The sequence below is a fragment of the Amia ocellicauda genome, chromosome 11, assembly GCF_036373705.1.
Source record: "Amia ocellicauda isolate fAmiCal2 chromosome 11, fAmiCal2.hap1, whole genome shotgun sequence".
In the NCBI taxonomy this organism is placed as follows: domain Eukaryota; kingdom Metazoa; phylum Chordata; class Actinopteri; order Amiiformes; family Amiidae; genus Amia; species Amia ocellicauda.
In genome coordinates, this window is record NC_089860.1 from 15,619,498 (window position 1) to 15,635,774 (window position 16,277).

Consider the following 16,277-nt stretch of genomic DNA (forward strand, 5'->3'; position numbering starts at 1 on the left):
TCTTGCAATAAATATGACCACAGGAATGGGCTATTACTTTATTATCTCTGAAGGGGTTGGTTTCAATATTTTGCGTATCAAAAAGTCATTAAATATTGTACAACTTTGCACTTAAAATTTGAAAAATGCCGTGAGCAAAGTATTACGAGCAATATGGCTTTGCTGTCCCGGTACTGTAAGTATAGTCACTGCATAACCTTATTTTAAAATGCCCGATAACTTAGTAATGGATTAAAGATTACGCACAAGCCAACTGACTAAGCACTTCATAACTAACCGAAGACATTAGTTTAGAGGTTAATGTAGATTTATACACAAACATGTTAACAATATTTGCTGTGTGTCACTGTTTTATACTGCTGGAAAAATAATGTCATATCCTTTATATGGGGGGAAAAAAAAAACTGTCAGATATTTCCTTTTGCTCAAGCAATATCCTGTTATGAATAAGCTCAGGGCAAAGTCCCATATACACCTATATTATATTTCAGCACAGGATGTTCATAATGTAGTTAATATATTAAGGAGAAATTAATTGCTTTTGCCAAGTGATTGACAGAGCACTACCATAATTAACCACAAGGCCCAGTAATAGCATTATTACCTGGATTTACTGGTAATTTACTGAATTTTACCAGTTTATATCCCATACTTAGAGTCATAAACTCTTCAGTGTAAAGAGGTTTGGTCTTTCACAATGAAAATTAATTAAATAACCAAAATAAATATATGTATATAATAGGCATGTCAATTCTAAATCTATTTGAAGCTGGGCATTTGGAATCTGCTGCATTAATTGTCATTCAAAGCTCTGATTGAATACATTGTTTATACTGAATTTATGAAATGTACAGAAAAAGAAAAGGAGGAAAGCGAGAGAAACCAATGGAAGAAGGCAAAGAAGAAATAAGGAGCAGATCAGGTCAAGCAGAGGATTGAAAATGGAAGATCTGTGGGACTAAGCGCCCAAGAGAGAAACAGTGGAGAGTTACGCCAGGGTCCGCCCACTGTGGCATCTCTTATCAAGTGTGCAGTCACTGCCCTTATCTCTGTGAAATGGAATTTGCTCAATAACCTGGAAACCATAATTTAAAAAGGATAAGGAGAACTGCTTCTGCCATTCTCTCGCTCGCTTTCTTCCTCCCCTTGCTAAGCCTGTATCAGTACACTCAGTAAGAAAATGCATAATTTCCAAACTGAACAGACACAAACTCATATCGGGACCACTTACCTAAAGCAGACAACTTGAAACAGAAGAAAGAGGGAATGCTTAGCGATAGAATTGTGACTTTAAAATGTCATAAAAAGGATTACATTTCAAGTGACCTAAAAACAAACAGAAGAGTTTGACATCCGCTTTTATGTATCTATTTATTTGCACCATTATTCATTTATAGGGAAATTTAGCACGTTCTACACAAGAGACCACTCTTTTGATGTGTGATATTGTTAGCATCCACTGCTTAAAAATATGTCACTCTTCAGGATCGGTAGCTGGAAGGAACTGAATAATACATCTTTACCTCAAAACGCAATCAGTTATTTTGAGAGGAGCAGACATAACACATTTAAAAAGATTAATAAAAGGAAAATATCCACTAAGAATACAAACACTATGTTGTAGAAGCACAACACATTTCTGTCTCATCAATTCACAACAACCAGGGAATTAAAGGTAGCTATAGTTCATGCTTACCTGACTTATCTCTACAGAAGAAAAAGACACTGAGGGAGTGACAATACCATTTGTGTTTTTGATTACAAAAGGATTTTAGGTGTGGCCCCCAAGCCATTCCTTGGAGAAAAATCTAAGCTAAAACAGATCTTTCTAGTCCGGCCTGTGGGGTGGCTTAATTCAAACCATGCCATACTCTGATGCCTTGATCTGGTTTGTAGTTTCTAAAAAATGATGAAATGTGTGGCAACACCAAAAAAGAAGAAAAAAAAAAAAATGAACACACATCAAAAAGTCTCATACATCAAGAGAACTCCAGATTTCTGCCCACCTTTAAAAATACAATTCATGGGACCCACGTTTGTGTCAACTAGTCCCCGTCTCACCTTGCCATCAGAGAGCAGAAAGGGCAATAGGGATATTCAACTCCCAACGCCCTTAAATCTGAGCGCTTTGAAAATTTGCCGTTTGGAATTTCGACTCTTCAAGCTTTTGAAGTGCACGGATGCTTTGCTTTCAGTCCCCCCCCCCCCTCCACTGGTGCGGTACCAAGATTATGCTACACTAGATAAGAACATGCATTGTTTACCTCACATATTGACACCTTGTCTGCTGCCTGGAGTTCTGACAAACACAGACTGCTTTTAATTAGTGCTTAAACATTTGAGCAATGGTAAGGCAAGAAAAACAGGGAATTTGAACACACCAAAGAGATTTAAATCAATCATGACAATACAGGGATTCCAAATAGACTGTATGTGCATTTTTCCTCACAGCATGTGTTAATGGCATTTATTAGAATGTATGGCTTTTTATTATTAAGCCGGTAAACTGTTAAAGCCACATTACACTAGAAATGTTTTTCTATACTTTTCTATTGTTCATTGTTAAAGCCCTAATGAGGCATTATTTCTGGGAAAATAATAGCATTGTTGCCTAGGAAAACCGTTTTCTTTCAAGTTTCATTTACAAATAAGGATAGAAGAATGATGCTACTACTATAACACTTTTAGGGTCAGTCATTAAAAGCAACAACACATTGCAATGCCATTTATTGGCCTACTTAGTGTAGGCAATGTCATATATATTTTATTTATTCATGTCTATTTTTTTGCCATTTAAATGTACAGTTCTTTCAATTTTAGTTATTTGCTTGTCCTCCTTTTTTAAAGTGTTTACTTGCAGCTCTCACTGAAAATGAAATGTGTATATGGTCTAACTAAGTTATTAGGTCACTCTCTCTTATTGTATAAGAGCTGTCATCTTGTGTTGTTTGGGTGAGAGGACCGCAAAGCTGGCTGCACAATAAGAGACACCCTTCACATCTATTAACGTATATGTCACACACATAAGGATTAGACACACCAATATATTTACAGTGAAAACTGTGACAACTCCCTCTTTCTCCATCTAAAAATGTTGTGGTCCAGGATCCACTGCCCTACAGTAGCTGGTCTGTGTTGTTTTCATGCTGGGTAAATGTAACAAAACTATTTATGAAAACCAAATGTACAAATTGGAAATGCTGCTTTGTAATTGGCTAGTTTCTCATACGAGTAGAAGAGCTTATTTGTAAACATGGCAGTAAAGTCCCACACATTCAGCACACTTACAGATACTAATTCTTTATGAATCTATGAGAGAGGGTGTGTGCGAGAGAGACATGCAGTGATTCCTGCACTCTAATTAAACTTTTAACCAAAAACATTTCCAGGCAAGAGGATATAATGGCTGTAAGCTTTTCTTCATAGCTAATCTCCCACGTTAGTACATTAAATGCAGTATTAATTAATCTGCTTAAGACATAAAACCCTCTTTTGCGAATCAGTTATGAAAGCCCAAACCATAATCTCCTGCCCAGAGTGCTGCGCAAAAAAAATAAGAAGCAGACTACAGTAGTACCACTCTGGTACGTGTCAGTCACGGATCAGACTGTTTGCATACTGATGAAAGCAACACCCACCAATTCTAACAGAGCAACACATGTAGCAGGGTAAAATTAGGATGCGCCGTGACCTCGCTCACAATGTAATAAAGACCTGACTTGGCAGGTTGCCACGGCTCCCCACCTCCCCTCCCACACACACCACTCTTTGCTTGTTTTAATGCAAAGATTAGACCTGCTAAATATCATAAAGAGGATCTTGGAGCATTTAATCTGTACTAATCTCCATTTCAGAGATGGGAGAACACCGCTGTTAAGACGATCACAGAATAAATAACTGGTTTAGTACCTGGCTTGTCCGAATATCCCCCCCCCCCCCCTTAATGTGAGTCACGCTGTAGCAGCTGCAAAACGCTTTGTGAGGCTATAAGAGTAGATGGCATGCCAGGCCCTGTTGTCTTAAGATTTTCAGACTTGTTTGTGTTGTTGTTGAGAACACCTAGACACAAATGAAAGAAGAACTTCGGTGAGAGAACTGATTTTACTATTCAGCAGTCATCGTCACGATTCGGAAAGTTCATGAGAAAATCTCTCCATGAACAGACACACTAACTTGGCTTCATTGCGTCAGCTAGTTATTACAAAGTGGAGGAAGTGAAAGGCTGTGGAAAAACAGGGGCAAGGCAAGAGGCAAAGAGGTGCTGGGAGAAGTTGGATATGCTCAATGCACGAATACCTTCCCTAATTACATAAGGAAAGTGCTGTGCTAAAACATTACTGAAGTGATCAAACAGACCTGTGCCGTGCTTCAAAATCCAACACTTCTAGCTGAAGATTTGGTACTTTTTGGAGAACAAGTAGTAAAGGAAGTCTCAAACATGAAATTTCTTAATCGGAGATGGATGAAAGCATGTCTTAACTGCTGTAGTTGCACATTGCATCTCTTACGCAAAGAAAACGGGGACAAAAATGTCACTGCAAAATTGGTAAATACAATCATTTGGCAGTGCATATTCTAATTAAATACTACAAGTCCTCATATCTAAGAGGAACAGAAACAATAGGTTTTGCAAGCCCACACACCCATTTCAGTCCTTCCCCTCAGCAGCACAAAAATACACATCTCAGGCATTAATTGCATGCCCTTGCACAATGGATACTGACCCCATACAAATTTTTTCTCTTCAAAAGCTCAGGGTTGTACACCCAGACAGAAAGCCATCTAGTCAGAGCTCAGCAGGCTTAACTGCTGGGTCCAGCCTGGAGAAATGTACGAGTATGCAGTGGCATCTGTCACTAACAGGAGGGCAAAAGCTTATGGCGACCTCACATAAAAAGGTACCAGACAGTAAAAACAAATAAATATACATTACATCCATGAAACGGGCATAAATCAGTACTTTTACACAGTGATTCCTTGAGCCATAATAACCTTGAAGAGAACAAAATTGTGCGTACAACATACTTTAGTCAAAACAGGCAGAAATATGATGGTCACAGCACATTCTGGAAAGGATCATACATTCATGATTTTACTTTGAGATGCCTCAGTAGAATATTTTCTTCCAAACAGCCTTTTGAATCAGGAATATAGGTGTAGCTGGCTTTTCATTCACATACGGAAGAAAATAAATCAAATCCATTATACTATAAATCATTAGCACAATCAAAATTAAGTAATATGTATTGTTTCAAGGGATGGAGGGGAATCATTGTAATTAATGAGTTTTCTATAAAAAAAAAAAAACTGGAGGAATTCCAAGAATACTTGTAAATAAGACATCCCAGTGAAACATGATCCTATCTGCATGAAACAGTTCAGTACGAAGATGAAGAACTAAAGAAATCATAAGGTAGATGGATAATGTTTAGTTCAGAAAAATAAATAATTTGTATCTTGTTTTTTAATTGGTATCTAATACTGCTGCATTTTCTTCATTCTGGATAGTTTAAAACACTGTAGTGTGTAAATTACTATAACCACAAGAGAAGACAAGGATAAGAACAGTAGCTGATGTCACCTACAAGTCTTGGGTGAGATCGTCTGCACAAAGCCTCTCTATACCACTTCTTTATCTAAGACCTTTGCTCTCGCTATTTGCAAATGGCGTGCTGCATCAGAAACGATACGTTACACAATACCTTCATTGGTTCAGTTGCTGTGCGGCACAGTGTTAAAAACTTAGCTTATTAATAAGATGGATTGCAGGATTGCTCATGGTTTATCATGTTGGTATAATATCTCTGCTGAAAGATCTGGGACACTGAAGGCTAAGTACATTGCTGACAAGGTTTTATACACTACAATGGTCTACTGTTGTTTGCTTTCGAGTCACACCTACTGATACTTAACCTTAGCTAATCATTTAGAGAGAAGAAACGTCAATGCAAAATGCAAAAGGCTTACATGTGACAGCCGTGTCTATATTGTGAGTGGAATGCCAAAGCGCACACCCTTATACCTCACCAATCACGGAGAGAACGGAGGGAGCAACAAGTAGGAAGCATTTAAATTTTTCCTGTGATCGGATTCTAGCTGATATGAGGTACTTCTGAATTGCCTGAAGATACTTCCTTCTCTTTTATTTCAAAATGTTTTGGGGAGAAATGTGGCCTCAATTTGTGGGAATAAATTGGATAATCCCAAACCATAATGTCATGCTAAAAAGCATCCAGGCCCCCTGAACAACCTCACGCTTGGCTTGCCCTGTCAATCCGTACATTTTCTGCATTACTTACACATGTCCCGAATCCCTGTTCTCTCAATCCTATCCCTCAGTTTTGCCCAAGGCCTCCAACAAGCAGAACAGCAAGTTGGAGGGGGTGGAAGAGTGTGTGTTGTATGTGTGTATAAAAGAGGGATTTACACATTTTACCCTTAGTTTCAGAGTATGGTAAAATGTAAATGTGACCAAGGGTAGTCCACCTTCATGTCTGCCAAGTACATGCGTTTAAGTACAAAACTTCCTTAGGTTGAGATTCTCTGCATTGTCCACAACGACCAAACTTACTCTATTGATACTATAAATGACTTACTAAAAAGTTCATACAGTATGGTCTTGTTTGCATAAATATATTGGGTATATTGGGCAAATAAAGAAAGAAGCATTTAAAATCATGGGTAGTACCTTCTCCACTGATGTCTAAAGGTAGTAACACTAAAATCTGTACTTCAATAGCCAGTTGATGTGCTTTGTTAAAATCTGCAAAGCACTTGTGACAACTGATTCTTCCATTTCAGTCTAAAACCAATTAAAAAACAAAGTATATAAGGCCGCATCCAGCCAGTTTTGAACCACACATTGGTTAAAATAATCTAATCAATCTATCTATATTACCTAACTACATAGGGTGAAACCACACATTCAGCATTTTTTTTTTTTTTGCAATTCCACTCCATTTGTTGAGTCAAGGATAATCCCAAAGGGAAAGGAGCAATAAACTATAATTTTTGTCCTCTGAATTTGTGTCCTGTTTTATTGGTTGTCCCCAAGCCTCTGACCAAACCTGACTCCCTGTTGTTGTTCTCCCATTAGGTAATCCCTCAACTCCGTTTCCCTGTTAATCCCCGCAATTTAAAAAAAAAGGCCAGCGGGTATTGTGCTGCGGCTGAGTGGGGACACAAACAGAAGTACACAATTCAAATACTTACTGGCATTTAAAATAAATGCGAACGTCAGAGTGGGATTTCTCAAACAGCTTTTCTTTCTTATTCCTTAATGGATTATCAGTGTATGTGCAGACATTACCTGAGAAACCTTAGCTTGAAACCATACAAGCAATATTTATGTAAGCATGTATGTAAATAAATGCAATCTGTGAGTTGTGTTCCCTTGGCTTGGCGCACTCTTTAACTTTGCAGAGAGAATATGATAGTTGCTGATGTGCTGACTTCCTTCCGTTATAATTAAGTTGATATGCATGCTTTTCATGAAGAAAGGCACAACAAGTGCAACATAACACACTTATCTACCAGCCCGATACAATTTTTTTGCAAAATGAACAATGTTGTCTTTCTATTTCACATTTCTGCACCTGTTACAAGGATACCACAGGAGGAAACCCAATATAGCCTGGGGAAAAGATACGTTTTAACTTGTCTCCCTATGGGCAACACTTCCAGAAATTTAACTTTCAGGAAAGAAAACATTACACCTGCCTGGCAGACATTAGAGACCGTTTCCTCATAGAAAAGACAACATGTTTGAATATCAGCTAAAGTCCCTACAAGCTTCATTTCACAAAGCAAATGCATTGCGTACACAACCATAAGATCACTGATATTGAACTGTCCATATAGGTCAAGCGACCTCAATGAATGCTTTAGACTAACCGAGAGAAGAAAACTGCTCCATTTTTACAGATTCTTTAAAACAACTTCTACCTTTAATTGTGCTTTTATACAGAACATTTCTACATATTAATCCACTATGGTGCAGTCAAAGATGCATTATAAATACACACAGCTTCTTCAATCCTGTCTGCCTTGCAAAACAACTCCCTTTAAAGCATTTGGTGAAAATGTATGGAGAAAGGCCCACTCAGTTTCCCCAACTATATTTCAAAACAAAGTATTGGGTCTGTATATACAGCTAAATTCAGACCTGCATTTATTTGCATCTTTTTTAGTTAATCTTTTTAGTATTCATTCTACAGGATCCGGGTGCTGAATATGAATATATGCCAATGTCATATAAAGGCAGTCACGCTCAGCAGATACCATTTTGTTGGCAGAAAACTAAATAATTTTAGCAGATGTTCACTGACAATCTGATTTTGCAGAAGCCTCTGGGTAGCTCGGAAATTCTGCCTACGTATCCAGGAGAGCGCGGCTCTGTGAGAAACGTCCCGTCATCCGCAATATAGCAGAGGCTACTGCTGCCCGGCTGACTGACAGGAAACGGGAAGAGCGTGACAGTTCCGGGGCCCTAAGAGTGACAGGCCTGTTTGTAGGGCTGTAGTAGGTGTCACTCAGGTCTCTTTATACAGTAGTCGTGCTTTCTTCCTCTGAGTTTAGTACTAACATCTTTTATTGATTATCATTTTTTTTTTTTCTTTAACGTAGCGTTAGATCTTGGTCTTTGCGTTTCTGAGGTCACCTGCCTGCCTTTCATCTCATAGATCCAATAAGACTTCTGTCTTCAGTACCATTTCTCCCTTTCAATCTTTCTGCTGGTTGGTAAGGCCCCTGGCAGAGACCTCCTAATCCATTAACCATAAACCAAATGTAAAAACACATACTCCACTATACTAGTGACATGATATTTCCTTACAAACATCCATCTACACCTGAAATAGCAGACCTTTTTTGGCTACAACACTTTATCCTGCTCTTTTTTGGTTGCTACAATGTTAAAATGCTCATTAACTGTAACACATCATTATTCATAGACAGACAGGTTTTACAGCTAATGTGATATCACCCTACAAAGAAAACATGTGCAGGGTGTATCGCCAAACTGCTGAACACTGTAAAATGTATAAATGCAAATGTGTATTTCTTTCGTTTTATTAAACTTCACTGGTGTAATTGTCTGCGGTAAAATACACACACGAGCATAAAAGCAGGTGTGTGGTATTGGAAGAAACTAAAATTGGGACAAGTCTTTATCTAAGGATTTAATATAAGAAAAATCCTGTCAGTATTAAAAGGTGCCTTTAGGAAAAAGGATTCAACTCCTCTTGTACTTGATGAAGAATCATTGGATGTAAGTTTCGTTGGATAGTTTTAAAATTGGCACCATTGGCATTTTCAGATTAATACACTATTTTCTAATGAACACCCCATGGACAACCTAGCCTATGCAGAAAAAGTGCTCTGCTACCTTTGTTCAGTTAGTCATTAACCCGAGGCCAAACCTCACACACTGAAAATTGAAATGACCTTTGAGACAACAGTGAGAGTAAAGCCCACAAACAGAACAACTGTGAAGCAACTCGATTGTGCAGTATAGTAATTGGTGCTTATTAGGGTTATCTGCATAACATTTTCCTTTTACCTGAAGAGCATTAAGGAACAGCAAGATAGTCAAAAATAAGAGGCATGAAAGGCAGGTATAGGTTAATGGATAGGCAGCAAATTGCAGAGGACAGATTTAATATTCACTACTATAGCAAGGCATAGTTGGTGAAGAAAGATTGATGCTCTGGTTTATCAGACACAGTGGGCTTTTGATTTGCAGTTCACTTCAGAATGAAAAACATATACATATATATTTTGCTGGAGATACTTCAAAAGTAGCCTAAAGTATTGTATTGCCATTTGGAAATTGAGTGTAAATTGTCATCAAATGAAGGTAAATTAACGTGGCTGTGTCAACAAAATGTAAAACATAAATAATATGGTTGCTGTGCAGAATATGGTCACAGTAAATCCAAGACAACAAAATGTAAAAAACTACCAACCCAGTACAACATAAACCAATCACAACTCATCACAACCAAAAAGAACGGTTCCAGAGACCTAAATTAGATTTGAAAAATGAAGTCCTGCTCACCAGAATATTTCCTCCCCTAATGATCAATAAGTGTATAAAACTTACCAGTTACTCCAACAAATTCTGACATGAAAATAAAAAGACGTCAAAGTGAACCCGTGCTCACATTTTGATTTAAATCTGCAGTACCCCTTTGATAATTATAGTAAAACTACACAGAATCAGCCTCACTTTTTTTTTTTTTTTTGATTGGTACAGTATTCTCTTTCAGGAAATCAAATTAAAAATTTAAAACTGGAAAAAAAAAAAAGTGAACACCAAATGATTTGCGGGAACACATTTAAAATACTGGCATAGAATTAAAACTGCCAGCCAGTTTTAAAAGTGTCCACCTGCAAGCTTTTTCCCCTTGCAGTGGCTCAGCAAGAAGTCAACTGGTCAACTTGTTTCAATGGCAACAGCTGAGGGCACATCTGCCACCCTAGCATAGATGCTGACAATATTTATGTCAACAGAGGGCATAATAATTGAGTTGCTTCCATCATACATAAATCAGGGGAAATGTAGACATGGGGAAAAAAGGAATTTCTGAATGAACCTGTACTATAGTCACTTCAGTTCCTTAACCATTGAAGACCTGCCCTTACCCCCCACCTTCTCACTTCTCGTTTGGTAGACTTGCAAGTTATTGTTTTTGACTACAGTTCTCAGAAACTGCCAATTAATCCAGGTGTTTGGTGCAAACAGTCATTTGGGAGACTTAAGTGTTTCAAAGACAAGGTAAAAATAGTGTTGTTGTTGTCAAATACATAATTAAAATCCTGGACAATTGGGAGTCTATGAAGACCGTAGGTGATAAACCCTAATCAAATCTGTCAGCACCTGCCAATGTTATCATCAAATTTGTGCTGTTGAGACTTGTAAGGAAAACAGAGCCAAGATTTCTTGGAATGCGTCTTTGTTTATCTTGTGTTCAAGGTAAAAACACGTCATGAAGCCAGAAGTGTTGGCTATGTTGATGCATACGCAAGAGCAGCGATGAAACATTTCACCCGTGGCACCAACACGCTGGACTGTTTTCAGACCGCTCACTGCTTAGGAGATGGAAGGGAAGTAGTTTGAAAAGCAGCGTTAAAAGGGAATAGAACAGAAAGGAGTTGGAAAGCCGCGAACTTAGGGATAAAAAGGTTTCTAAAGCATTCAGAAATTAGCCAAATTCTCAGTAGAAGCCTTAAGAATTAAAAAAGGTTGTGAGAAGGGAAACAGATAATGAAAGGGAATACTGTACCTTTAGTATTTTTAGTCCAATTTGGAGATTCAACTTTTCCATCCCCACACTTCTCCGCCCCCACACATAGTTAAAGGTGGGGAAGGTGCCCAAAACAGGCTACAAATGCACAACCACAGTGAAATACAAAATTTTAAGAATCTTTATTGAAATAAAATTTCCTTTAATTATCAAAAGTATACAAATTTACAGGTTACATTCTTCTGAAAATAAATATCAAATCAAATGGAATTAAAAAGGGGATAACTGCAGCTTTAAATACAAAATTAACTCGCCCATTTTGTAACAGACATCTTGACACAGGGGTCGCATTTATCAAGTTTAACAGTTGAAAGCTACCTCCCTCAGCAAAGACCTTTTACTATAGATAAACTAAACTGCTGTATAAAAACTCGAATTGCCTTCACATGCAAAATATCCTGGCAGCATGCACAGTAAAGTCGTAAAGCTTTTATCATACTGTATCCAAGCTTCAATGCATCCCTTGCTTCTCCAATTGTGTCTTTCCTTTATGTACTTTAATTATTGGCAATTTATTGTGAATTAAACAATTTTATAAGAGATGCACACTTCTTAATTGTGTATAGTTGATTATTAAAAGAGCAAGAATCTTCATAAGTAAATTCTATGATTTTGTGTGGGCAGAATTGTTCTACACAGAAACATAAGGGCACCTGCTTATTGTTATTTTACAGACACTTTACCTTTTAAGTTTTTAATATACATCAGATAAAACCCAAAGCTGGCATATATCTATATGCACAAATCAGATTGATTTCATCTGTTGTGCGTCACAGATCTAACAAAACAAAACAAATGTGGGGAAACACGAGTCATGAAAATTAATAGCAAAAGTAATTTCTAGGGATCAGCCTTCACTTGGTACACAATTAAACAAACATCATCATGAAAGTCTCATGCTAACTTATTAAATCTGCAAAAGAATTTTAATTTTAATATACGAGAATTTTAAATGAAGTGAAATTATGAAACGTATGAAGAAAACAGAAAACATTAAAAACAAATTTTGTATTAACAATCTATTAATTACAGGTTGAAATAGTGTATTCATCTTACTGAAGACTTCTAAATGTATATAGGTAAGGTAAACAATAACTTGTGGCACCTTAATACCATGTGGAGGGTGTAATTAAAATGCGACCCCTGGTTTAATCAAACGCAAACTAGTAAAACAGAACATTCAGTATCAACATATATACAATTTTAAAGTCAGCCTGCCTTCAACTGTGTCCTAGAAAAGTAATTCAGCAAATCTTTTTGGTTTTTATCAAGGCTACAGTAAACTTCATCTGCTCCAGACTTGTCCATTTTCTTGATGTGAGTAAAGGTTAATACTAAACCAGACCTCACAACCTTTCTTTTTATAGGTGGTATACTAAGGTCTTGACATTGAAACCTCATAATATGCAGGTATTTAACATCCCCAGGTATGTAAAAAAAGGCACTTCGGCAATTAAGTTGGGGATGGAATTACCTGTTATTAGTCTTTGTTACTGAAACTAATTTTTAATTGGCTTGTCAGAAGGCTGAGAGGTAGGGTTTAAAACCTTTTTAGTGCATTACAGTGCAAAAGACATTCCTCCATATTTAAGTGTGTGGGTTTTTTTTCTCCAGTGTCCACAGGAGAGATTTCAAATCTTTCGAAAAAGAAAAGTTTCATGTTTAGTTAACATAAGATTTTAATGTGAAATTGCCTTAAAATTCTTCCAAGTGTGCCTTACAAAGAAATAAGTCAAGCCATTGTTCGGTCTCAGATAAGAGTGAGCTATGAGACCAAATATCACTGACCCTCAACATTTGACACATGAATATGGAGGATGCATATCACCATTTTGTCCTTCATAGCTGAAGCAATGCCGGTGCAGAAAACCCAGAGCAACTAAAAACACCTCCTTCATTTAAAAGGTTAAAAAAAAAAAACACACAAACAAAATCCTCAAATATTTGTTTTGGCTTCAATAAGAAAAATAAAAATAAAAGACAAACAGACAAAAAAGTGTACTAAAATGACTAACTCTTTAGTATAGGCAAAACATTTCTGGGATTTCTGGGGTAGAAGTCCATTCCTACCACACCTCATTAGTCCACATAATGTTCCTGTCCAACCCTGCTGTGTTTAGGAAGTCATCTCCTACCTGTTTGTTGCTGTATTTCGGGGGGTTGGCCTTGTAGCTGTAATCCGAATACTGGTCCGAACCCATGGAATTGTTGTCTCCAGTCCCGACAAAAGTGTTGGTTGCTGGGAGGTCTTGGACAGCTTGATGCTTCTTAGATGCAGAAGGAGACTGGGGCTGGAGCTGGATGGAGGGCAGGGGGGAATTGGAACGGTAGTGGCGGCCAAGGTCTGGGCTACCAGGCGGGTAATTAAGGGGTAAGTGGATTCTGGGACTGTCATTGACGCCATCATTGATGAGGTTGAATTTTAAACCCTTCGGGTGGCTGGCTTCCTCATCCTCCTCTAAAGTCTTGGCAGGCTTGGGGGCTTTTCCTTTTTTCCCCTTTTTCCCTTTGTTACTCTTCGGGCCCTGTTTGGGTGCATATAGATCCTTGGTCTCCTTCTTCCCTGCCTGGTAACCACTCTTAGCCTCTTTCTGCAAGTGGTAACGAATGACCACAACAATAACGATGACCAGGATGACCCCAGTGATCCCCGCAAGACTGCCATAGAGGATGTTGCTTCGCTGGGTGGACTGGCTAGAATCAGGATCCCCAGCAATATCTCGGTCTAAGGGAGTGTAGAGACTGTGCCCCACCAGCGACTCCACTAATGTGATGTTGTTGATGGTCTCGTTCACAAAAATGTGCACCAAGGCTGTGGTATGTCTAGGGGGCTTCCCTTTGTCGCTCACTCTTACAACTAACCTATGAAGTCCATTGTGTTTCCGAAGAAACTCTTTAGCTAAAGTGATCTCTCCATCAGAAGGAGAAATGCGGAAAAGGTCATGTGGATTGCCACCTGTGATACTGAACACCAGCTCCGCATTTGGGCCAGTGTCCATATCCTCAGCCTCCACTCTCTCAACCATTGAATCAGGGTTGGTTAGAGGGGAAAGATGCTTGTAAGAGGAATTTGAAGGTTTTGTGACATAGGGAGCATTGTCATTTTCATCTAGGACATTGATGGTCACTCCAACATACGAAGACCTTGGAGGATCACCACCATCTACTGCCTTCAGACGGAAGGTGTACGTGCTTTCCTTCTCCCGGTCAAAAGAGATGCTGGAGTAAATTGTCCCCGTGCCGTTCTGAATGACAAATTTACCATTATCTGGCTCAACAGAAATATGCACTCGCGCATTCTCGCCTTTGTCAGCGTCCAGGACTGTCACCATTCCGACCGGACTGAGAGGGGGCATGTTTTCTGACACAGAAAAGCTGTAGCCGTTCAGCATGAATTTGGGGTCATTGTCATTGCGGTCCAGCACCTTGATTACTACTGTAGCCGTTCCTCGAAGGCTGGGGACCCCTTTGTCGGCAGCTGCCACGTTGAATTCATAGCGTTCCCTATGTTCGCGGTCCAGCTGGTTGCGCACCCTCACTTCCCCCGTGTTTGAGTTTATTTCAAAGAGACCTTTCGTGGAGGAGTCAAGGATAATGCTGTATGTGAGCTCAGCATTAGTGCCGCTATCTGCATCTGTAGCCACTACATCCACGACCTTGTCCCCTGGCTGATTTTCTTCTGCAAAATCCACTTCGAAGTGGCTCGGAGAAAAGATGGGCGAGTTATCATTTATATCTGTAACCTGGACCTTCAAAGAGTTGGTACTAGAGAGAGCTGGATTGCCCGAATCCACAGCCACGATCTCAATCCGATACTCCTTGACCCGTTCATAATCCAATAGAGTTGTGGTCTGGAGGAAGTATTTCTTCTTCTTGTCACTTGAAGATTCACTCGCTGGCCTAAGCTGAAAAGGGACGTCCCCAGCGACCACACAAGTCACCACGGCATTCTCCCCTTCATCACGGTCTGAGACTTGGACCAGGGCTACTGGGGTTCCAATGGGCATGTCCTCCGAAATATTGGCCACCCCATCTTGATGGATTACTAGCCCAATTCCACGGATCTCAATGGTGGGAGCATTATCGTTCTGGTCTTTCACGTTGATGGAAACGAAGACCTTTGAACTCTTGGGTGTGGGTCCTTTGTCTCGGGCAATCACATAAAATTTTAGCACATTTACTTCTTCTCGGTCTACAAGTCCCTTCACATAGATCACCCCACTAGAACGATCAATCCGCAGCAACCTCTGAACAACATCAGAGGGTTGATGTAAAGTGTACTCAATCTCTCCATTGGGCCCCATGTCTGAGTCATTGGCTTTCACCTGCAAAAAAAAAAAAAGGTAGATTTATATCCAAATTCAAATTACATTATAATGTAAGATTCATTTATCTAGATCAGGCATGTACATCTCAAACAAATAGACTACTAATTAAAAATGTAATTTCTATAGAAATACATTTTAAAGAAACATTTTGTTTGATGCAAATATATTTTGTGCTCATTTCTAATCTTATCATGTGAACATGTTGAATCAACAACTGTTATCGTTTTCTTAATGTTGGGGTTGGCATAATTATTATTTCCTGGTTTCAATAAGAACAGATAGAAATATATATATTGGGCCTACAGTTAACTGATTGTCATCTGGATTACATTAGACAAACAGGCATGTTTGCTAATCAATCCTCTCAATAATGAGGCTCTTGTTCAGAGAAAGCCATTAAACGGCGATTGAAACAAGTGACAGAAGACCTAACAGACTGAATTAGATCAACCGCTATCTGTAAGCCTTGCCAAAAATAAGTCCCTTCCACTGAGAATGTGATCTAAAAAGTCATCCCAGATTGCATTAATGTAATTAATAAATAGCTTCAGAGTTCTCACTAGATGCTCCTTAACAAGCCACACAACCTTTCCGGAATAACCACCCTGAAATAAGAGTCCAGAACAAACACACCACATTTTGA

The 16,277-nt window shown here is 38.7% G+C and overlaps 1 protein-coding gene across 1 annotated transcript in view; it reads right to left on the minus strand.

The window, feature by feature from the left end:
• The window catches only part of LOC136763003 (protocadherin-1), a 147,823-nt gene that overhangs the window by 116,386 nt on the left and 15,160 nt on the right, over positions 1-16,277 (minus strand). The window contains exon 3 of the mRNA XM_066716668.1: positions 13,442-15,631. Coding sequence (XP_066572765.1) covers positions 13,442-15,631 — 2,190 coding nt within the window. The remainder of the gene's footprint in view (positions 1-13,441; positions 15,632-16,277) is intronic.